Here is a 24,567-nt window from a genome sequence, read left to right on the forward strand (position 1 = left end):
CATTATTACGTGGTTTCATGTATTTTACTGTCTTTGCACTAGATGAAAATGCATCTCCCCTTATGGCCAAGCCAGCAGACTAAATCTATCTTTATACTTCACTTTGAATTACACTTTCAGTCAAATCTGTGATGTGATTGTGATGTGACACAATTTTCATAAAATGTTTTGCCTTCGGTGGTCTTTATCTTTTTACATTTTTTCATTGTGTGGACATTTCATCCAGTGCTTATAATTTGCAGTCTTTGTATAGCTTACTTTTCCTTACAAGGATTTTTAAGTCACATTGTATGACACATGACAATTCCTGCATAATTGAGTTGTAGTTGCCCTAGCGATCCCAATATAATGATTAATATAGGAGCTGTCCGTGGTGCTGGACTTGGCCATATTTAAAATAAAACTAGGCAACAATTTGTCACTTTCTGAGGCACGTTTTGGTATCATCTTCAAATTAATTGTGATGGTATATGGTCATGTGAAGGACAGATAAACACACCTATTGTTCCCACTAGCTATGCGTAGTTCTCTGGTCTGGGACAGAACACCTGGGACAGAACACCTGGAGAACATGTAGGAAAAGCCTTCAGAGCACCACATTGTTAACTATATCGCCAAAAGATGCCAGTTAGCATGTTAACAGTGAGCATGTGAACAAGCTTTTCTCAGTGATTTCTCAGTGTTTTGATTTTTAGATATTTAGCTCGCAAGGTATAGACCAAAACTCCATAATGTTGGTTTATCAGTTTTATGATAGAGCCTCATGCTTCATCATCTTCATCAGGGTCTTTATGTGAGATGATTTTTTTTGGAACAAGGGTAAATGCCTGACTGATGACTAATTTAAGGGTTTATGTAAAACTATGTGTGCGTGTGTGTGTGTGTGTGTGTGTGCGTGCATGCGAGCATTGAAGGGCGGTTTGGGACATGTCATGAAAACAAATAATTATGCTACTATGCCATACTGTATACTCTGAAATGAATCCATAATTGAATATGAATTACTTCATCATCATAAACAAAATCCCCAGAGACAGCAAATGATTAACTAAGACTGTCTGTGTAAGAAAAGACTACCAAATCACCCTGAGTCAGATTCATTATTTCTTGCTGACTGCAGTGGTCTTGTAAAACCGAAGGCTGTGAGTTTATTCCAGCTTTATGGCATCCAGATCTCACAGTTTTGCTGACATAGCCGCCTCTCACGAAAAACAAAGTTACTCTCTACATTCTCGAGGCAAAACTGTGTTCACTGCATTGACATAATGATTTGTGTTACCCTCAGTCTTTGGGAAAAGTAATCATAGTGTGTAATTAGCTAATGTGCTAAAGACTTTACTCCATATGAGCAGGTGGTAATGTGATTCATTCTACCTCAGCTCATGACTTTGTCCATTTCAGTTCTGAAAACATCTGTTAGCAATAAATATAACAAATCATATATTGGCGTGTGTTTAGTTTATATTAAAGGAAACATAATAAATTAGAGCCAAATGCTCATCATAAAGTCATTACAATCATGTGATTTGGTGTACACTACAAAAACGTCAAAAACTGTTTTATGGAAAACACATATAATACAAAGCTATTTTTTTACAGACTGTTAACATGTTTGGTGTCATGGCAATGAAAGGGAATGGCAATTTCTACCTCTGCACAGATCAAGCAGCCCAACTATGTTCCTGTCTAGTCTCCAGTCTCCTGACATAAAACAAGCCTCATGACAGAATAGATTCAGAGACCACAGATAAACACAACTAATATAGTCTCTCTCTCTTTGTCAGCTTCGCTCTCTCCATCTATCTATGTACAGTATCTCTCACAAGCAAATAATGTAAAATAATTTCAATAATAAGGACCTGTTGTATATAACTCACACAAAAAAAAACCTTCACTTCAGTGGCTTATCCTAAATGCCCCAAAGTAACTCCCCTCTGCCTCGGGATCAAGCATCCAAGAGTTGGACACACGGACAAACAGGCCGTCTCCAGTCCTCAACGCGACAGTCCTGCCCTGCTGCTGACAGTACATGTGGTATCCCCCCACCTTCCAACGCTGCGTACCCCCACTCTTCATGATCAATGTCGGCCTGAGAGGGGCGCCACGACTGGGCCGCTCATGGAAGACATACTGAATCAACTGGACTGTGCTGGAAGTGGCCACCGGACGATGGTCCAAGGGGGATGCTCGAGGATGAGGTGTAACGCCTGGATCCAGCTCATTGTAGTAACGGAAACAGGTTTTGGCATAGATGTAGTAGAGGCCTGGTTTTCTGACCAGGACCCGCCCGTCATGGTAACCAAACTGGGTCAGGAGACCCTGTTCAGCATTCCAGTGGATCATAGTGGCCCGCACCTCTCCTGATAGCAACAGACACAGAACATTAATGAGTGAGTACAGTGAAATCAGTGTCCTTTCTGACATTCTTCAGTAATACAACATTTATTTGAGAAAGTAGCTCCAAATCACAAACTGCTATATCTTAAAATAAAATAATAAATGGCATATCTGATGGTAGTACTGTTTCTGTGCATGTTTTAACTTTTTGACTAGACCAAAGCCATGCTGACTAGCTTTAAGGAGACACGGACACACATTCTTCTGAAATCTCACTTTACCCACATACAGTGTCGTGACACTCACACATCTCCAGGGTGTGAGCTATACACACTTACTCTGGGTGTGTGTGCTTGATGGTTTTATCGGAAGATGAGCCACTGGGGTCTTATTTCTAGGTCTCCTAATTGGCCTGAGGGGTTGCTTCTTATGGGGATCCACAAAAGCCTCCGCTTTGATAGGGCTCTTGTTATCCCCCTGCGCCTATAACAAATGAGAAGAGACTGAGTCACTCTGTCAGACAAAGAGTTTAAAACTTAAAAGTCCCCCCTCAAAGAGTTCCACATGTCACGGATAAAACAAATAAAAAAGACATCATCATTCCTATGGTGGTGTTACAAGCACATCTGAGATCAATTCTCATGTCTTTGATCGCTAAAATGCATAGAATGCTATAATACAACATAGAGGCACGGTATTTTAAGCTGAGGATGTTGAAGACTCGTTCCATTACAAATTCTCTTATTGCCTTTGTGAAAGCTTTGTGAGCTACATCATCAAATAGGCACTTGACCTCAGCACTTTTCTGAACAAAGGTATGTCTACGTAAGGCACCTTAACCACAAACCACACAACATCACAGTAAGGAGACAACATACAAAGCATGGTTAAGTTTGTGACACATGCATGGTTTAGTCAAGCACACCTGGAATCCCTTTGAGGTAGCGTGGGTTGAGAACAGCACCACCACAAAGCCACACTAAGTGCCCAGCTGTTTGAAGTAGTGCCCATTGAATCACTCTATACAGATGTGAATATGTAAAGTAGGCCTATGGTCTACACCACTGGAAAAAATACAGGGCTTTTAAAATATACTTTCTCGATTCATATGGAAGTCACATTCATAGATCTTTTTTTTTTAGTGCGCTGCACAACAGTTATGAGTTAATAAACACACACGCAAATTGAGATAGCTATTTCATCCACTTATTTTACACAGTAAAACATCTTGTAATCGTGTTGAAATACTGATACTTCTCAATAAATATAACTTAATCAGCATAGTGAAACGGCAGTTTCCATCGTCAAAACAAAGTTAAGACATTGCGAGCACAATGGATCAACAAGAATCTATTGTCACCGACCTGAATATGTCCCGTTAGATGTAATACAACCATAACACAAGTTACAACTTGTAGTAATGCCATCAAGATGATGATAACTCTGGAAACGGATGCCGGCGAATTTGCCTGTAGTCTTGACGCAAGAGAATTATTCATGTCAGCTCTCAGCAGTGTTCGTCACTCCAAGAGTATAGGAATTTCAGGACCCTCAAACTTTAAGCATTGCCACACCACAGTTAAGTATTCGGCCGAAAAGCCCACCCCTCTCTCCTACTGCTTCTGGAGCGAATTCTCTTTTTTCGCGGCCCTTGGCAGGAAAGTTACAATAAGGTTTTGAAAGCGAGGATGTGCAAAACGGTCGTCGAGGCTTAGTATTCAAATACTTCTATACAGAAGATGACTACTGGCTGAACTCCCCCCCGTCAGATATCTTATATCAGATAATGGAGATCAATAACAGCTGTGGTTCTCCCCTAACTCCACTGCCCCACAGTCTGAAGACTGCAACTTAGTGCTTATACTAAGGGTCCTTTTATAAACATTTTTTTATTTATTTGGAACTCTCTTTGAAAGAGTTTTAATATAACTCTCAGTATACTGTTTAATGAAATGGACATAACATGTAAAATGCAAAAAGTGGGAAATGATATGCAGTTGCGTGTTCATTTCACTCTGTAATATCCAGAAAAGGTGGTCTCATGTTTTTTCGAGCATCGACTATCATCCTAAACGGTACTTCTACATTCCTGCAGGTGGTGATATTGGCTTAGGATAAATCAGTCATCGATTCAATAGTGTTGACGTATAACCTACGTATAACTGATGTTTGTCTATTTTGTAGCCTGCTGTTCATGGTTCATAGAAGTGGATTTGAAACAGATGATTGTTACCAGAACGAATTATGGAATTCCTGTATAAATGAAACAAAGATAAATTATTCTGGGCATTTATGCAATGTGCAAAGTTTCAGATGTACTGGAATGACACGGATTTAAGAACTGAAGTGTTTATACTATTCGTGTAAGAGCAATCTACCACCCCCAAAAAATGATGAGGCAATGATAAGTTATGCACAGATGCACACATGAAAGAGGGAAGAATAAGCAGTCATGCATTGTGGTCTAATAGTTACATCAAAGCTCACAAACACACACACACACAGAAAGGTTTAATAGTTACATCAAAACTCACAAACACACACACACACAGAAAGGTCTAATAGTTACACCAAAACTTACAAACACACACAGAAAGGTCTGGGCTTTTCTGAGAGCATGTGTTCAGCAGAAAGAAAGTGACCCTGCCATTCTACCTCACTACCTCAAAATAGAAGCACAGGCATATTCATTCACACCTGGCCACACCTACACACACACACGCACGCACACGCGCACACACACACACACACACAGGAAGAATACATTGATTAGACAATGTATGACTAGCCTTTGGCCTGGCAGTTATACCTGGGAAGTGGGCCCATTTGTCACACTCAGTGGCGGTGCGTCAATACAGGGCGCAAGGGCGCCGCCCCTCCTAAAATTTTAAGATGAAAACAAACAAAAAAGTAAAAAAAACATTATATACCAAACAACTAAAATAGGAACTGTACCGTGTTAACGCATTACATGTGTGTGGGAGACCGTAAGCCCCTGCCAACAACCACTTAAATGTGACCAAATATAATATATTGCCATTCGTTATCACTGAGATAAGCCCCTCCTCCCTGGAGGGGCGCCGGCCAAATGGAAGTCAATGGGAGCCTTCATACTTTTCTGCAACATTTGAGCAAGGACAGCTTCTCATTGGCGGATGAAAGTTCGATCCTGGGGCGCAAAATTTTGCGCCCTGACCAATGACATCGTTTTTTATTTCAACGCGACTGGACTATTCGTCGAATCAGATACCTTTATCATTCCCTCACATCCCATATACATCTCACGTATCTACGAGAGCAACATAGCTAGCAGAGACTTTGATTCTGTGAGTATGCCGACTGAAAACTTTCGAATCGACGATCAGATGTCGATAAGAAGAGACTGAAAGACATGGGACCCGAACGTCCGGATTTAAAAATGCAGCAGCAGAGCATCGACCGCGGGAGGACGTACACCCGTAGCTTCTCCTCAAGCCTGTATGCTAACCGGAGCTAGTTAGCTGGTTGTTCAGTGAGTGATGCGTTTTTTTGTTTTCCCTGCCTGTTGTTCCAAAGTCCTGGGACTGAAACAATCTGGACTGCAACGGGGATGAGGGATCTAAAGCACTTTAACGATAAATGTAAGAAGCACGAATCTTGCCGCAGCCATCTAACTAACAGCCTGAAGCTAAGCCTCTTTGGAAGACTGAGTATTGCAGAGCAGTTGGACGAAGGGTACCAAATTGGCATTCGAAAACATGTAGTATCATCCAGTGTTTCTGAATCTATTCTGCTCTAAACCTCTAGTATAATCCAGTATTTCTGAATCTATTCTGCTCTAAACTACTGGTATCATTCAGTCTTTCTCACTCTATTCTGCTCTAAACCTCTACACCCTGTGTTTTTTTTAATTTTTTTTTATCTACTCTGTTTTAAACTTGTACACAATGTTTCTGAATCTAGTCTACTCTAAACCTCTACTACCCAATATTTAAACCTCTGGAACCCAACCCAATGTTTCTTAAACCATTCTGCTCTAAACCTCTCATGCCCAATTTTACAGTTTGTTGAGTTGTTAGTGGACAGTGTTGAGCACTGTGTTTTCATGAAATAAATCTTTTGTTTTTTAATATATTCTACTCAAAACCTCTCTTGTGTTTTTGTTTTCTCATTGTGGAGTGCTATTTAAATCGCACTGCCCAACTCCGCCTATAGTCTATATACGTCTATGATTGCGCCCCCCCCCCCCCCCCCCCCAAAATAAATCACCAGCCGCCACTGGTCACACTACAGTAATTATGTTCACCTGACAGGTCCTTGCAAGGTGACCCTGTTGAACTGCTTGAATACATTACATGTATAAAACCATGTGAGGTTTGGGTAGCTATTGATTTAATTTTAACATTCATAACAGCTCTGGGTCTATTAAGGAAGTAGTTGTGCAGATTCCTATGGAAAATATATTGACAGCAAAATGTTTATTACAATGGAATATGCAATAAAGTGGGAAGAATAAGCTGTCATGCACACAGAAAGGTCTGATAAGAGTTATATCAAAACTTGTGTGGACGACTTTCACCATCTTGGGGAGGGCTTTTCTGATGAATTTCGAATGTATGCTCATTCAGGAACTACACACACTCACCTACCTGTATTTCCCACACAACAAGACACGCACACACACATTCTATTGCAAATTCTCTTGTATATTATTACCTGCTCTAGACATTTCTGATATTAAACCACATTAACCTGCCCAGCACAGCTGTGGATCTAGGCAAGACTTGTTTGGGCAAAGAAAACGTATCCTACTACATCGGGAAAGTTTACATATTTTAAAATCATATTATAATCATATGAAAATTAAATTATTTCCTCCTTTTATGCTTAAGAGTAGCTCTCTTAAGTGATGAGAGTGGTTACAGCTGGTGCAACAGAAAATGGCAAGATGGTGGTTCAGTGCTTTAAACATCCTGTGGTGGATGAGAGGCCTGCCTGAGAGGGAAAAAAGGAAGTAACATTGGGCAATATGTTACACAAACACACATACAGAGACACATTTATCAGAAGTACATGGAGGAAAATGACTAGAGCAGCATTTTGCATACAGAAGCAGTACAGTGTGTGTGTGTGAACCCAAAGTCACTGTTTCTCTTTTGAAACATATCAGAATCAGAATCAGGTTTTATTGGCCAAGTAAGTTTGCACAAACAAGGGATTTGACTTGGTAAAGTGGCTCTCAGTGTGCTTACACAAAATATACATTACAACACAAAACAAAACCAACAGTGCAACGGTCTAAGAAGTTTAAGAAAGTATATACAAGGCGGAATGGCTATATACAGTAGCTGTGAAATGTTACACAACAATAGTGCAAAGAAGAAGTGGAGAGTGCAAGAAGTGCAGGGATAAATATATATGCTATATATGCTACAGTGGGTTAGTAGTGAGACGGTGAGGGGGGAAAAACAGTTTTTGTGTCTGGAGGTTATGGCAGCTGATAAAGAGGTTCTCATACAAGAACTCACAGAAAGTGATTGGGGTGGACCGCTTTGTATTTGATGGCACAAATGAGAACTACGGCAGCCTGATAGTACAGGTGGTTTGAAGAAGAAAAAGGGAAATGTTTATTACAAATTAGCACAATGGGTTGTAATTTTGAGAAAACCGTGCATCATAATTGATGTTCTATTGGAACAGAGTTCACAGGTCACAGAGTTGAAGGACAGCGCTGAGTCACACACACCTTCTCGTGGATGGGCTGAACAGGCTCTGCCCATCGATGCAATGCCATTCAATGCTGAAGTGTTGCAATCAAAGCTCAGAGGAAGCACTAGCAAGCAAGCACACACACACACACTCTCTCTCTAACAGAAAGTCAAACGTAATCACACCCACTCTGATTCTACTGATAAGTCAAGACGTGAAGAAACACTCCTTCCCTGTCTCAGTCTACGACTCACACGCGGCCTCACACCTCCAGCTTGTGCTTACAGGGGAGGGAAAAAAAGAAAAATATCTTCATCCCTTCATCTTCACATCAGTCAGAAGGTAAGCTGATCTACTTCACTAGAGCGGTCTTATCTCTTTTATGACCTTCTCTGTTTATTTTCAGTTTAATTTGCCGGACACACTTCAGTACTGAGAGCCCTTTTTAAAAAAAAAGGTGCGTTCTCATACCATACATACGTACTGGATAGGCGGAGACAGGCCTGGAAAGGTGCAGAGCATTTAGCACTTAACACAGCCTGGAGGCATGAGGGAGAACATTCCTTTCACCTGACTACAAATGTGCTCAACGGTAACAATGGCATGCCAACAGGCGCACCTGATCGACAGAGATCCAAATTGGAGAAACTGATATATTGTGTCTTTTTTTCTAAAAATGTATTAGAAAATTCCTTCTAGATCCAAGGTGGGGTTAAACAGTGTTCATCCCTGCTCTGGAAAAACTATTGTATTTGCTCATAGTTAGAAGGAAGAGCCTGAACGAACACCAGGCAGTGGTGTATAGGAGAGCAATCATTGACACAAGAGGGCCTCGCACTTCACAGGGAAGATAATCAAAATGCAGTTTGAGTTAATAATGCATTTTTTCTGTGCTGCAAATGCTGAACAACTCACTTTGCAACTCATCATTCGTCAGTCATTCTAGACAGCTTTCTCTTTTAATCAGATTTACAATAGCTGTATTTCACCATGCTCACAGTAAACTTTATAGCTGCTTGGCCTGAGGAATAATATAACATAGTTAAATAAATAAATACATACATACATTACTTAAGCTATTTCCATATTAACCACCACAGTAGTCGTTTCTATTCAAATGTGCTTTAAAACTTGAAAACAAATAAAAAGTGACTACATACCAAAACTATAGGGGTATGTTAAATATAACCTGTTTTCAGCAACATGTTGCCTATAGCCTACTTTACTACCCTACCAACCCTGGTTTTGTGTTTACACATGGTGTATTGAATTTCAATAAAACTTGTTGACAGTTGAAACTGAAAGACATGCAGAACCTGACACAAGTACCAGCTTGTGCCTCATGTGTTTTCTGAGCAGCTTCTTCCTCCTTCATCCTCAGAGCCTTCCCATGTCTACCCTGGCACACCCCTTCAATGGCAGCTTCTCCCTCAGCTCAGCCCGTGCCAACGTCACCATGGCGACCACCATGGCGGCGGACCCCTGGATGTCGGAGCCGTCGCGTGTGCTGCAGATCATTGTGACGCTGGTCATTATCCTGGTGGGCGTGCCCCTAAACTTACTGGTGGTGTGGGTGCTGGGTGTCCGACGCTGGTGCTCGGCGTCCACCCGCAGCGGTGGGGAGAGGCGGGGGGCCAGCAGCTTCCGCGTGTATGTGGTGAACCTGGCGCTGGCCGACCTGGTGCTGCTGCTGCGCACGCCGCTCATGCTGGGCTACCTCGCGCACCGCTTCTCCTGGCCGCTGGGCCTGCATGCGTGTCGGCTGGTGATGTTCCTGCGTGGCCTGGGCCTGTACGCTGCCGCCTGCCTGCTCTGTGCCGTGGCGCTGGAGCGCTGCCTGTGCCTGCTCAGACCCGTCTGGGCCAGCCATAAGCGCCCACGCTGGGCCGTGCCGCTGACATGTGGCCTGCTCTGGCTGCTGGCACTCTGCCTGGCCGCGCCGTACCTCTATACCGCTGAGCTACAGGACTGGGGAGGCAAATTGCAATGCCTGGAAAGTTCCCCCAAGTCTAAGACGGGCAATGGCTTCTTCATCACCGAGACGATTTTTGGCTTCCTGTTGCCTATGGTCATCTTTCTGTCCTGCAACTTCGCGGTACTGATCAGTGCCCGGCGCACCGGGGCGATGACGCCGACGGCGTCCATGATGACATCTCCGACGCTGGTGTCACCGGGATCCGGCTCTACCTCTGCCTCGGCTGCTCAGTCCTACACGGCCCGGCGTATGGCGCGTCTCTACCGTGTGCTGGTGCTCACCATGCTTCTCTTCCTCACCTGCTGGGTGCCCTACTTCACCTTCCGATTCCTGCGCTGGCTCTCAGCGAAGCAGGGCTGGAAGGACATGAACGGCGTGGCGGTGAAGGGCTACTACGTGTCGCTCTTCCTGGTGTACGTAAAGAGCATGTTTAACCCTGTGCTCTACGTGTTCGCAGCAAGAGGCCTCGGACGCACTATGCGTGCCTCCATGCTCTCCGCGGTGGAACGAATCTTCAATGAGGACAACTCTGAGTCACTGCGTAGGAAATCACTGCGCCGTAAGGACTCCCAGATTTAACTCGGTGGGGAGGAGATGATCGGGTAACAGTAGCAATTCAAAATGGGCACTTAAACTGGACACTGTATCTGCTTAAATGAACTGTACTAACTTGTTTTGAAAGAACTGCATAAACTGCCATGGACCAGACTGCGTTATGAGGCTTTTCCCTGGCCATTCTTCAAGGACATGGGATTAACTTGAGGGATTTCAGACAAAAAATGACAAAAACCAAGAAAGCAAGCCAAGCATGTTTATTGTTTATCTTATGAATGTAACATTTGTTCTGTTTCTATACTGTCTGTTCTCATACATTGTTTTGTCTTTATGTCTTTAGTTAAACTAAAACTAAAATAGCTCTGATTTATTTTTGGCAATATTTTATACTTTGACTTGCAATGAATGCATTAAAACGAAAAGATTATCTGAATAACTAAACAACAGTCTTGGATGTTGGGAGAAAGATTGGAAAATTGGTGAGGATCACACACTGCACAGGTGGTATTACACAGCTGAGATATCTGATGAAGAAATTCCAGTTTCAAAGTGCAAATACTTTGAAGTGAATGGAACGAAATGCAAGTAAAACAGTAGAAGAGGCCAGCAGAACCTGTTTTAGAACTACACTCAAGCAAGTTCAACACACGAAAAACAGAGGGGGGAGAAAACATTTTTACCATGCACTGCAGAAATCTTTAAGGACACCACACAGAGCATGACAGGTGTATAAGGACTGAGAGAGATAGATCACAAGGGCGGAGATGCCATTAGGCAAGGTATGTTGATTCATTTAAGTCGATTGACTTTGGCTGTTGAGTGCAGTTAGCCACCGATCGGCATGTTGGTGCGCGAGCCCCATAAACGTTTTCATCTGCTGGATTTCTGGCATATTCTGCAGCGCTTTAGCCATGACGGCCCCGTTCGGCACCGACTTCATCAGTCGTTCCTGAGTAAAGATGCAGATATGTTAGTCGATTCACAGCTCCTGGTGCTAACATGCAAAAGGCATTTAACCAATGAGGAAATGCCCAGCTATTGCATCCATACATACAAGATATCAGCAGACGTCAGATTATCACTTCAACAAGTTTGAATCTAATGGACAAAAAATGAATTGATGACAATACACTGAATGTATTGAATGGTGAAGTTTTCCCAGCAACTGTCACAACCTTGTTCCCATGCCAGATATTATGCAATCCTTGCTATGAGTTTTACTGCTGAGAACACAAAACCACATCGAAAATTCTCAAGAGTCAATTCTCCCTGAATAAATAATGATGATGATGAAATGAATGCTGAAATCCTTTTGTTTGTTTTTTTAGCAATTGCAAAAAAGGACTCTCCAGAGGGACAGACAAATAAGTGTGATGTATTATCAACTTCCTGTGAGGTAAGTGGCTTTTCTTGCTCGAAGAAGGGCGGCGGGACTCATTAACCACAGGCCCCAACAGGACTTCCTGTTTCTGATGAAAAGGCCATTTCTTTATTATGTTCTCTCTCCACTCTAAGTACGGAGACTCTCAAGGAGCCCTGCTGATGGCCCCTACAACTGAGCTGCACTGGATGCATCTTTTCACTGAACTGTGTAGAACTCTCACAGTCTTATCTTTTACTTGTTTGTCATTTTCTGTGTATGGGCATTCATATAATCCAACGGTTGCACAAGTTGCAATAGCTTAGGCAACACTAAGTTGCCTTAGCATTTGAAGAGGGTAGTGGTGTTGACAAATTGAGACAGTTGGTGCAAGAGTTCATTTACATTTACATTTACATTTAGTCATTTAGCAGACGCTTTTGTCCAAAGCGACGTACAAGGGAGAGAATATTCAAGCTACGAGCAATAGAACCTGGTGTAACAATAAATAAATACTACTTTACATTAGAAATATAACAAAATGAAATAAAAAGAAAGAAAGAGTGCAGAAGTGTAACTGCTGTAATTGCAAGTTACGCACTAGTCGAAGTGCCAGTTAGGACGGGAAGTGCTCTCTGAAGAGTTCAGAGACAGGCATTTTTGCTTGACCACATGTCTACCATGTCTTAGCTATGCAAGAGAACCGTACCTAAAATGTTCTAAAAGGGGATATGAGATACAGTTTTGTGGAACTAGACAAAACCAGACAAAATCCAAAAAATGTCGATGGTCATCTGATGCAACATGAACCTTTCATCACAAAGTACAGCTGCTGCGGTTCTAACCTGGAGTGGCTGTTCCGTGTCTGAGCGGGGTGGCAGAGGAGGGAGATGCAGAACCGTCTGCTCTCTCCTCTGTAGAACCTAAAGAAAAGTAATAAGTGACATTTTGATCACTAGTTCACTTGAACACTAGTTCCTCTAGCAAGGTACTTCTGGGAAGTATGATGGCCATGATGATGTAAGTTTTTTTCCTTGCAATAACCTGTGTGTGTGTGTGTGTGTGTGTGTGTGTGTGTGTGTGTGTGTGTGAGTATGTATGTATACAGTATGTGCCTGTGAATGTTTGTGTGTGTGTAAGTTTATGTACAGATGAATATATATACTTGATATAGCAATTGCATATATATATATATATATATATGCATACAAGATACAAGCAGACGTCAGATTATCACTTTAACAAGTTTGAATCTAATGGACAAAAAATTAATTGATACACTGAATTTATTGAATGGTGAAGTTTTCCCAGCAACTGTCACAACCTTGTTCCGATGCCAGATATTATGCAATCCTTGCTATGAGTTTTACTGCTGAGAACACAAAACCACATCCAAATTCTCAAGAGTCAATGTGTGGCCGTTTATATGTGTGTGTGGCCGTTTATATGTGTGTGTGTGTGTGTGTGTATGTGTGTTTTTGTGTGTGTGTGTGTGTGTGTGTGTGTGTGTGCGTGTGTGTGCGTGTGTGCTTACTTCTTGTGAATTCTCCTCCTGTTCCTCCATCCTGGATCTCAGGATCCTGCACTCTTCGTCCAGTCTGTCCCTCGTCACCTCCATCTCCTCCAGGGTACTGACTACAGATCTGTGATTCTCCTGAGCACACACACGCACGCACAAGCACACACACAAACGCAAATCACCAATACAGTTAAACATATATTTGCATATGCACATATACCAACACACCAAAACCAGCCTCAGATGGAAAACTCACTCTTAGAAACTCATATTATGATCTGCTTGATTCATTTCTTGAAATACACACTCTCACTATACCATAATTCATACATGCCACCTATCTCATTCCTTCCTACTGCCTCCTTCCCTAACCTCCACCTTCTTCTAAATACTGCCCCCTCCCTCCCTCACCTTCTTCTAAATACTGCCCCCTCCCTCCCTCACCTTCTTCTAAATACTGCCCCCTCCCTCCCTCACCTTCTTCTAAATACTGCCCCCTCCCTCCCTCACCTTCTTCTAAATACTGTCCCCTCCCTCCCTCACCTTCTTCTAAATACTGCCCCATCCCTCCCTCACCTTCTTCTAAATACTGCCCCCTCCCTCCCTCCACCTTCTTCTAAATACTGCCCCATCCCTCCCTCACCCCTCACCTCCAGTGACTTGAGTCTCTTCTCCCCTTCTTCAGCCTTCAAGCTCTCAACCTGGTACTGGCGCGACACGTGACCCAGGTCAACTTGTTTTCGTGGGGGGACTGTGAGCTGGGCACAGCTGGCCAGGAATCTGTGCAGAGGGAGTGAATATGTTATCCTAAACTAAACACAAAAAAAGAAACTTTTCGGTGTCAATCAGACTCTGTGAAATTCGTGAACAGAACCAAGAACCCCACAAACAGAACCCCTTACTTGTGACCTATAAGTTCTCATTAGAATAATCATACTATGATTTGTACAGTCATATTTATTTGTAAATGTATGCTTTATAACTTCTCAAAATACACCATACTTTGCATGTGTATTTGTGATGAAATGTCATTTGTGAATCTGCAATTCTGCATGTGAAGTCTTGAATCTACATTTGTGGACCTATTCGTGTGTGAACCGTGAAAAAAGGTGAAAAGAATGTCTCAAAATGACATCAGTGGAAGCTGAGATGAATGCGTGTGTTGGATGATCCACAAATGCAGATTCAACACTTCATACACAGAATTACAGATTTACAAATGACATTTCACAACAAATGGACACGCAAAGTATGATGCATTTTTACAAAAGTATATATTTAGCATATATTTGCAGACATTATAATAGACATTAATTTGTACAAATCATGCGTTTATTCAAATGATATCTCGTAAGTCACAAGTAAGGAGTTCTTTATTTGTGGATAGAAAAACCCATTGTAAATTGTTGGCCATTTGTAGATCATGGTATGTGCGTTTACAACTCATTTGGAGACATCTGTAGTAACCAATCTCTACAGCATTAATGCACATTGTCTGTAGACATAGTTCTGTGTGATAGGGCTTATGACAAAAGCATACATTTGGTTTCAAAGGTGCAGTCCTCAATTCTGGTGGAGGGTTGTTGATATGTGAGCTGAACAGCCTATCAAATTACAACCCTCCCTTCCATGCTAATGAAGCAAAATGTTGATTGGCTGGAATAGTGTATGGCTTGGTGTTGATTGGCTGGAATAGTGCATGGCTTGGTGTTGATTGGCTGGAATAGTGTATGGCTTGGTGTTGATTGGCTGGCTTGGTCAGAGCCAATTTACCATTCACAGCGCTAGGATGTACACACACGTAATAGATAGCTAGAGGCAGGTGAGGACAATTAAACTGAATTTGACGAACCGTGTAATGTGTTATGATCAAGGACTACACCTTCAAGCTGCTGGTCTGACTGGGGTAAAAGGGCTTCCTGGTGATGGGGATACTGGCCCCGGAGTCAGGGTGACACCAAACCCCGATCTTCCATGTCTGTTGGTTCATGTACGTATGTGTGTGTATATCGTGTGTATATGGTTTTTGCATATTTAGGATGACAACTACACGTACCTTTCTTTCAGAATGTTCAGATGTTTCTGTGTCTCATCTTTCTCCTTCAGTTTCATCGACAGAACAGAGCTGAGGAAGGTGGAGAGAGAGAAAGAAAGTAAAAGAAAGAAAGAAAGAAAGAAAGAAAGAGAGAGAAAAACTTTAGAAGTGTGAATAAAATAGCAAACATATCCCGCCACCATAACCACGATCAGATCTGATAAAACAGCTTATCACGCTAGCACTCACAGCACTGCAAGACTCAGCATCTTATCTATGGCAGAGATGACAGGCTGAGCCAACCGTTTCCATTTCTCTCGACCTTTGATTCTTCTAGCGTTGACTGATGAAAGAGGCTCTGTAGACGGGAGGACATAAATATACCAGCTTTCATAAACACAGTTCAGAATATGCAGACAACAAACAGGGACATTTCTTTCTGCATGCTGCAAATTTGTATTTGGCACACCTACCAAAGTAGTAGTGATCAAAACAGTGTAGTAATGATCAGTCTCTCCTTCCATACATGTTTTGGCATGTAGGGAATGCACTCAGATTGCCAAGGCTTTGGTGACTTGACTAGTTACAATTGACTTATAATAGTGATTAATTAAATAAGACAACGTGAATGAATGGTATGTCAAAAGATTTCAGATTGTGGTATAATCTATTTGTGATATGGATATCAGATATAACAAGATATGACAAGATATGACAAAAATAATCGACAACAACAATGAAAGGAAATGTTAGAAGACCGTGAAAGTTAAAAGAACCCTTGCAATAATATTTAAGAGCCCTTTTATCCCACCAACATCTTTAAAATTCCTCTTAATTCCACTTACGTTTCCTTTTCGTGACTTGCTGTCGTTTCACTCCTTCACTGCTGTGACCAGCCTCCTGAAACATTTCAGTGTTATGTCATTTACCTGTATCACATCAATCTACAGAGGTGCCATCATCTACTGGTTTGTTAAGCAGTTGTGATCTGTATCATTACTTTGGCCTTAACTGTGCAGCGTGGAACTCTACCATCCTCAGACAACTAATTTTTTGGAATGATTTTGCCATATTATAAAAAGTCACGTTATGCTTTAAGAAGAAGCATGAAGATTGGGAAAAAATGACACAATAATACTAATTAGACAGGTCTACTGTTATTCTGTCCTACTGCATATACTACCTACACATCTTTACCACAAAATCACATCAAAAACCGCCAGGTATTGTATTAAACTGTGGAGGACCGTTCACCTCCATCTACAAATAACACTGTTGGAACCCTACAGGTCTGAGTATCTCTTATGTATTCATAAATCACACTGTTATGAAATATCTCCATCAGCAGGTGTGTGAACTGATTTGAAACACACCTACATATATACTGCAAATTACAGTAACATAAGGAAAGAAATACCCTTGTATGTACACTTAAGGAACAATATGAGCTGCTTTGTATAAAGGTTGTGGCCAAGATGATCGAGGGTGGTGCCAAAGAGAGAGATGTACATTTTAGTAACAGCGACAGCACTGCATTTTTGATCAAACAAAATACTGTCCAAGAAACAAAAAAAATGCCTTGATGGACCATACTCAGCTAGCTCCTGCTAGCTATCTCCCAACAGTTCTCCCCAGATTAGTCTCAGCTAAGATCCTATAAAGGCCCCCCCTCTGAAACAGTATCCGTGGTACTCTGTGACAAATGTACTATGCATGACAAATATGCATGTATGTATAAGATGAAGCATTATTAGCGGAAGGCAAGAATATACTTGAAAACAATGATAAATGTAAGGTTTTGACATTTATAACAGGACAGGGGTATAGACCATCATAATAATAACTTTAAATATCGCCGCAAACAGCGATTGTTGGGGTCCAAGCAGAAAGTGTGAACTGGCCCAAGTAGCGAGAGGTTGAATGATGATGAGACTGGTGTTAAAGGTACAGTGTGTAGTTTTTAGTGGCATATCTTCATATAAATTGAATACAGTATTCATAATTATGTTTTCATTAGTGTATCCTTAGCTGTAGCTATGAATTGTTGTGTTTTAGTTAGCTTAGAATGGGCCCCTCATATCTACATAGGGAGTGGGTCTTCTTCCACAAAGTTCGCCATATTGCGCCACCATGTTTCCACAGTGGGACAAACCAAAACACTGTCTCGAGATAGGGCTTTTCACATTTTTATGGCATTTGAGGACCACTGTAGGTAGTAACACATGCTTGAAAAGGGAAGGGTATTCAGCTAATTGAAATTCAGGAACCTCACCACTTGATGCCCCTAAAAACTACACACTGTGCCTTTAAGGTAGTGACCCCCAAGCTGGGAGAGTGGTATTAACAGATGTAAGAAACAATAAGCTTGATGTACAGAAAGGCGCAGGTGTGAAAACAATATAATACATTATATACAATATTATTACAGGTAGGTCCAAATTGTCAAAAGTTTGACCAGATTTCTGAAACCGGGGACATATCCAGTTCGGTCAAAATGTCATTAAAATATCTAATGTTTTTATCTATAAAATAAAAAGGGGACAGTTCCGGATTAATGTATGTTGACCATGGTAACTGTGGTACTGTAATAAACTATAGTGAAGGCCAACTGATAAAACTGGGTATCAAAATGATACACTGACCTAAATTCAAAGAGGCTGTATGCCTATACGAATCAGCTACCAATCACCTGGTAGTATGATTTCTAAATCCCGTAACCCCATCCCTTCTTTAATACCTGGGTTACCTCCTGGCTTGAAAAGCATTTGAGGTGATGTTGTAGATTTACTTGACCCCCTTGCTAGATTCTGGAAAAATTTTACACAGCAGTTTTTTCTAAAAGTAGGCGAGCAAGGTGTTAGTAGAAGAAGAGTGATATGAAGCTGTTGTAGCGGTCTGTTTTTAATTCACTTAAAAACTGAGACATTTCTGGGGACTGTCCCTGGAAGACGGGGATGTCTGGTCACCCTATTCAAAAGTATAGGCTTTGAATGTTTCCTTAGTCACAAACAGCCAGTGTAGCCCAAGTAACAAGAACATTACTGTAAAGTTAGTTAGGAAAGTTGATACCTAAACTCGCGCCTACCTCAGAAGTTGTGTGAACATTCTTTTTTGTACTCCGCCCTCTGCCGATTGGGCCCTGTGTGGATTTTCTTCCAGACCCTCTGGCCGGCTTCATAATGAATCTCGTCAACTGACAGCAGCACAGCCACAATTCTACAAAAGTAAGAATTCAATCATTCTAGCCACTTCATTTTCAAAACAAGAGCCATGTTACACCCTTGAATAACCATAGGTTTGACTAATGATAGACTGATATTATTATATATTCAACACTAAACAAATGTTTAGTTCGTTTTCAAAGTTAAAATGGTATAACTGAACGAACTTATAATGGTAGCTGATATCAAGACGACCTGCAAAGATTACACTTAGAAGATCAGTGACAACTAAGATGACAACAAACAGCGTAGCTAGCTATAGCAGGCTAACGTCACATCAAACAGTGCACAAACAACCTAGCAAAACTAAGGTTTATTTTTAGCGGTTGGCAATGCTTATGTTTGTGCTAAATTAAAACGTATTACTTCTATCACCTTTTCCCCGTCACAAAGTAAGAAACAAACATACACACCATTCAACTCACCGCTTCGCGGCAAATCTTTCCAAACCACTATGTACGGCACATGCGCAAATACCTGATTTGTATCGACCGTCGGCCATGTTAAGAAGGTCAACCACACTAACCATATTGCACTCGCAACGTGTAGTTTAATGTACATTTACATCCTCATATTCCTAGAAAAAAAATCTACAATGTACTTTTTGTCAATAAACCAATTTAATCATACATAAACACTGTCATGCACAGAAACAAAGTTTGCATACTCTTTTACTGTATAACACAGCACCTCCCATTTGTGTGGTGAAAATAATAACAGCTAATGTCAGAGGACATCAATGTTTCATCAAAGGACAGCGAGTCCCACAAATCACCATGAGGATCTAATCCAGTCCCATGGGCGGTACTCTTGTTCATGTATCATTTTGTCTGGGGATGACTGCATGTATAATTTACATGTCTAGACTCAAGGGAAGTCTTAAATGAAAGAGAGCTTCAAGTCCAGTGCAATCTGCATTCAGTCATGACTCCCTTGGGCCTATACAACTGCAAGGTCAGCAGTTCAGACCCTGTCTGGGTTGTAGAACTTTCCAGTATAGCGGCCGTGGTTGTGTAGATCGAAGGGACTTAGGACCTTCCGGATCCCCATCATGTTTCCCTTAGCAATCTGCTCAAAGGTCCAGGGATTCTGGTTATTTGTTGCCTTGTCTTCCTGTTCCTTGTGTAAGGATGCCAAACTTTCCCTGCTCACAACCTACAGGAACAGAATCCAAAGGTTAGACCAGTACGATGATCCAGTAGTGAAGTGGTACTGAAATGTGTTTTTAAATGATCTCGTTTCAATATTGCACCATAAGCTTGCTCAATATGTGTTCTTTATTTTATTCATTTACCTCTTAAAAGACTTCAACTGAACTATATAAGAGCTTTGTTAGTGTTACTGCCAGCCTAACTATTAATTTCTCTGCTAATACGATCACAATTATCTGCTCATTCTATTAATATGAACCCCATGAGTACATTCCAACCCTCAATATGTAGTATGGCCATTATAAATGCATGCTGCTATTATGAACACATTGTATACCCACTAAGCTCTTCTACAACCTATACTTTAAATGCTGGCTTTCTCCATTTAAAAAAATGGAGCGCTATATAAATAAGATTGAATTCAACTTTGTTGCTTAAATTTGAGCAGATCATTAAAGTTTGCACACACAGAACGGATAGAGGACCATGAGGAGAAATTAGCTGAATATGACAAAAAGTGTACTGGATTAGAATCAAGGACTGCACGTTTATACTTCACGCAACACTTCAAATTGAGCTATGGCTGACAACCAACCTTAGCAGGAAATGGCAGCTTTTTGGCCACCTCGATGAGCACTGGTTCAACCTCCCCCAGCTCGATTTTGCCTCCCAACTCCAGCACCATGCGGCCAGCACGCACTGGCGAGACGTAGTGGTCGATGGCACCTTTGCCCCCTCCCATTCTCTGGCCTAGACCCTTACGAGTGATTGGTTTGTAAGGGGCATTGATGCGCCAGTTGGCAAAGGTTTTTCGTGGGTCCATGCGCCGGTTTATGGTCAGCCTCATCATTTCTATGTGACCCCAGTGCAGGAAGCCTCCTCCAAGGGCCTAAGAATGAGCAAGTATGTACATTTAAAATCTATGAATGATTTATGAATGATCTCAAACACATAACACTGTTTCTGTACAACTGATTATATTATATTATGCATCATGCTCAACAGCAGGATAAAACCTATCTAGTACCACACAATCTATGTATGGCACTCACCACAATGCCATATTGGCCTTTTTCGGTGAATTTGTCAGCTCCTTTGGCAGGGCCCTGGATGTCCTTCAGTCTCTTCATCTCCTTCTTTGCCTTTTTGAAATTGGGCACTTTATTGATGAACTTAAGTTTCGGTTTCTCAGGCAGAACCACATCTATATGAATAGAAAGTGTATGTTAACAACAAACGAAATAATAAGAAATTATACATTACAGATGAGACACGTACATTACATAAAAAGGCGATAGGTTGATAGTTACTGCTATAGTCTGGAGGTACTTCGTAGGTCTTCAGTCCCACAGAGATCACTTTTATATGGTTCAACGCTCCACCTGCAGCGGAGGGAAAAAACCTTAATGACACTTGATCATGAAACTCCTACATTACTTCAATTTTACGGGAGAGACAACTTTTCAGTCCTACTGAAAGCTATAACATTAGGTATATGACAGGTTGTTAGCTTGCTAGCGTTATCCAATTTACCTGAATATCCTGTTGTCCTTCCGATTGCTAATCCACAGAATGCGGTTCTGAGGCTCGCAAACATGGTTACAATAACTAAAATGTGTGCAATTAACTAACTAATGATATTTTTCGTTATAATACATGTGTTCTGTTTACAGTGCTCATGTTCCTGCTTCCAACAAGGTCGTCATCACACATCCGGTTCCTATGTAAAAGCCGTCGGCTTGAAACACATGCTAGATTTCTTTTCCTGTTTTTTTTTTTTTTTGCACAAGAATCTAAATGTATCCTTTGACATTGGGATTTGATTACTACTTAGTGGTGCACAAAACACTATCTGTTGTTAGAAAATAGATTCATTATTATAATGATCATATTGCGAAAGAACACCAGGTGCATTCTTTTGCCTCCTATTTACAGAGCCAGTATAATGCAAAATCCAGTTATATGAAGATTTTTAGTATTGATTAATTTAAATAGGAACTACTTGCTGTACCCTTAACAGATTAAAGAATTAAGAGACTAATTTGATTTTTAATCCCTTATTTTGTAATTTTGGTCAAGTCATGGTGGTGGTGGTGTGTGTGTGTGCTGTTCACACTTATGAGGTGGTAGATTCAAACTTGCTCTCTCAAACACTCAATCCAAAATAAACGGGTGACTGTGTAGTATTAGATTAGCATATTAATCTATGGTCTTGGTATGTGTGGTTGATTTTAAACAGAAATATGCTTGGACAAGTATTGTCTTGTGTAATATTGAGCATATTGGGCAATAAGCAACACCTTCTCTTTTCATCTGCATTGTCATTTTACATATACATTTGTTTTAAACTGAAATAGTGTCTCTCTTTTTTGGGCGATTACTTGGAAGTTACACTTTGGTGTCTACTGGAGGGATTGAAACACGATTGTATCTTTAAGAAAAAATGTCCAAAACCTTTCTGGAAATGAGTTTCAGGCGGTAGGGAGGTTTCATCCTAAGCTTTTTCTATGTGATTTGGCTGCACTTCAAGTTTTAGCAGTCATTATAACTAACACACCCAAATCATGACCATGCATGCTGAACATGGACGTGTCCACATAAAAATATATTTCGCTCATGAGCAAGACATTTTTCCTCTGTTCCTCTTCAAATACACACTGTGTGAATGAGAACAGGCAACTCTGGACATGCTCTGTTTTGTTATGCTTAATGGAATGTTGTTACTAACAGTTGTCCTGTCTCCAGGATATGGCAGAGTGACTGAGTCAGCACAATTAATATCTGTTTGCATAATGCAAGTAATACCTTTTAGGGAAGTTGTGAAATTAAGATACCTAGTTTTTTGTTTACCTACAATTCCCCAACTATAGAGAGCTTTCATTGCACCTCTGACTGTGTTCAGCAGTCATAAGAAAACATTACACTTCAACCCTGCATGCTGTTGCTTTATGGAGGTAAATTGTGTAACCACAACGAACAAAATGTATGAAATGTATTAGCATGGTGTCTATTAAATAACACACTATGATTTTTAAATGAGGCCAAGAAACATGCACGCGATTTGCTTTTGGGCAAGTATTATAAGTTACCAGATAAATTTCTACTTTTTAGCAATAAAAATGGAGTGTTCTATGGCACTCAAACGAAGCTGAGCACACCTATCCTCGCTTCAAGCACACCTGACTAACATCAGTGTAATTATTATAGTCTTGATAAGCTTAATCAGGTGTGCTTAGCTAATCAAGAGTGCCTTTGACAAGTTCAATCAGGTATGCATAGCAGGGAAAGATAGAAAACATACAGATCAGAGGTTCTTTGCTACTGCTAAATTAATTAGTTAACCCACTTTTTGAATCACAGATTCACCGTGTTGATTTATCATACTTCAGGTGTTCTAGCAAGGTGGAATGGAGATGGCATCTAACCTCGACCACAATACCCAGAGTCTGTCCAGATTCCCTTACTGCTTCACAGAAGAAGGCCACCTGTGCCACAGGGTCACAGGCGAGTCATATGCATTCCGCTTCAACTGTCACGACGTCGAGGGCACCCAGCGAGAGCAAGCAACCCTCTGTAGCTTCATCACCACGTATGTCTACAACATCCTCGAGCATCACCTGCAGCTGCAAAGGGCGTTTCTGCCCCATAGTGAGGGCTTTGTGTACACGAGTCCCGGGGCACTGAAGAACAAGAGGGCCCTTCTAGTGCTGATCCAGGATGCGGGCTCCATGCATTGTGGGGTGTGGAGCTGGAGAATGGTGGTCCGTGAGTGCCTCAATAAAGGCAGCCAGATTCCCTACATACTCTGGGCCATGACTGAGAGCTGGGCGGTGTTGCTCATGAATCCAAACGAGGGAGGGAAGTCGCCTGAGGAGCACGTCTGCTGTGTCTGGGACTGCATGATCTCCCAGGTGAAATGGCTGTTTAACACACTTTTTACTATCTCCTTCACCACACTACAAAGACACATTTGGGACTTCAGCTCAAGCTCACTCACACAAAGTGTTTTTTGTAAGTCACATTTGGCTATGCAGTTCAAACACACAGTATTAGAGGTATTTACATACTACGCAGTATTGCATTCAACTGTGCTCATTTATTGCCTTGATTTAATCTTCTAGAGTGCTGCTGAGCATGTTGTGGTGGTCGCTCATGGTTACGGTGGACTGGCATTTGTGGATCTCCTGTGTCGGCGAGCAGAGGGAGTGGAGAGCCGTGTGTCAGCAGTTGCCTTTATAGACTCCTCCCACAATGTGTGGCACCAACCCCTGAGGGTGGATGGGCGTGGATGGCTCCGTGCCCACTCTAGGAGGTGGGTGTTGAGCAGTAAACCCCTGAACGGACCGGTGGGCACTCTAAGGGCTGGCATGCAGCTCTCCACCGGCACCCTATGCCACGACAGTGCCCCAGCTGCCTGCATGGAGTCTGTGTTTAGGTTCTTCACCAAGGCAATAAGACCCCGAGCATCACCTACTCCCTTTAATATCATCACCAGAAGCAGGCGCCTGGCCCAGGAAAGGGATATCAGAGCTGGCATCAACAGCCATGACCACAATAAATAAGACACTATTATTTAGACTTCTGTCAATTACAGCACCTCAACAGATGAGCTATTTTCTTATGATGTATACAATTATTTCACTCTTATCATAGTTTTGTTATTGGGATCACCTGAAGGTAATAAATGGTGAAATCTGTGGGTTTGTTGTTCACTGGAGAGTATCAT

At 41.6% G+C, this 24,567-nt stretch overlaps 5 protein-coding genes across 10 annotated transcripts; 2 read left to right on the plus strand and 3 right to left on the minus strand.

Annotated features, from left to right (window-relative positions):
- Nucleotides 1-1,449: 1,449 nt before the first annotated feature.
- On the minus strand, nucleotides 1,450-2,370 carry LOC105893252 (tumor necrosis factor ligand superfamily member 11-like). The gene has a single exon (XM_031558848.2). It carries the CDS (start codon nucleotides 2,341-2,343, stop codon nucleotides 1,897-1,899), a length of 447 nt encoding a protein of 148 aa, XP_031414708.2. The 5' UTR covers nucleotides 2,344-2,370; the 3' UTR covers nucleotides 1,450-1,896.
- A 7,045-nt stretch (nucleotides 2,371-9,415) lies between these two features.
- On the plus strand, nucleotides 9,416-10,579 carry LOC105893251 (C3a anaphylatoxin chemotactic receptor). Its single transcript, XM_012819637.3, has one exon. The coding sequence runs from the start codon at nucleotides 9,416-9,418 to the stop codon at nucleotides 10,577-10,579; it is 1,164 nt and encodes a 387-aa protein (XP_012675091.1).
- A 218-nt stretch (nucleotides 10,580-10,797) lies between these two features.
- On the minus strand, nucleotides 10,798-19,251 carry LOC105893356 (centromere protein Q). Of its 5 annotated transcripts, none has more exons than XM_031558788.2 (9): nucleotides 19,116-19,251; nucleotides 18,555-18,685; nucleotides 16,315-16,369; nucleotides 15,719-15,827; nucleotides 15,491-15,559; nucleotides 14,085-14,214; nucleotides 13,450-13,569; nucleotides 12,761-12,838; nucleotides 10,798-11,504 (listed from the first exon to the last, which is right to left on the minus strand). In XM_031558788.2, the coding sequence occupies exons 1-9, from the start codon at nucleotides 19,249-19,251 to the stop codon at nucleotides 11,349-11,351; spliced, it is 984 nt and encodes a 327-aa protein (XP_031414648.1). In that variant the 3' UTR covers nucleotides 10,798-11,348. The 5 variants fall into 5 exon arrangements, with proteins under 5 accessions (XP_031414648.1, XP_031414647.1, XP_031414651.1 ...); XM_031558787.2 differs by having other exon boundaries at nucleotides 19,104-19,251; XM_031558791.2 differs by having other exon boundaries at nucleotides 18,555-18,662; nucleotides 19,116-19,226.
- A 40-nt stretch (nucleotides 19,252-19,291) lies between these two features.
- mrpl16 (mitochondrial ribosomal protein L16) lies at nucleotides 19,292-21,583 on the minus strand. Its single transcript, XM_012819766.3, has 5 exons — nucleotides 21,375-21,583; nucleotides 21,152-21,223; nucleotides 20,894-21,045; nucleotides 20,437-20,730; nucleotides 19,292-19,845 (listed from the first exon to the last, which is right to left on the minus strand). The coding sequence occupies exons 1-5, from the start codon at nucleotides 21,436-21,438 to the stop codon at nucleotides 19,654-19,656; spliced, it is 774 nt and encodes a 257-aa protein (XP_012675220.1). The 5' UTR covers nucleotides 21,439-21,583; the 3' UTR covers nucleotides 19,292-19,653.
- A 1,473-nt stretch (nucleotides 21,584-23,056) lies between these two features.
- Nucleotides 23,057-24,567, plus strand: si:ch73-41e3.7 (uncharacterized protein LOC572312 homolog). Of its 2 annotated transcripts, XM_012819705.2 has the most exons (3): nucleotides 23,057-23,110; nucleotides 23,231-23,752; nucleotides 23,963-24,567. In XM_012819705.2, the coding sequence occupies exons 2-3, from the start codon at nucleotides 23,249-23,251 to the stop codon at nucleotides 24,401-24,403; spliced, it is 945 nt and encodes a 314-aa protein (XP_012675159.2). In that variant the 5' UTR covers nucleotides 23,057-23,110; nucleotides 23,231-23,248; the 3' UTR covers nucleotides 24,404-24,567. The 2 variants fall into 2 exon arrangements, with proteins under 2 accessions (XP_012675159.2, XP_031414912.1); XM_031559052.1 differs by lacking the exon at nucleotides 23,057-23,110 and having other exon boundaries at nucleotides 23,130-23,752.

The sequence above is a fragment of the Clupea harengus genome, chromosome 21, assembly GCF_900700415.2.
Source record: "Clupea harengus chromosome 21, Ch_v2.0.2, whole genome shotgun sequence".
NCBI classification, from domain to species: Eukaryota; Metazoa; Chordata; class Actinopteri; order Clupeiformes; family Clupeidae; genus Clupea; species Clupea harengus.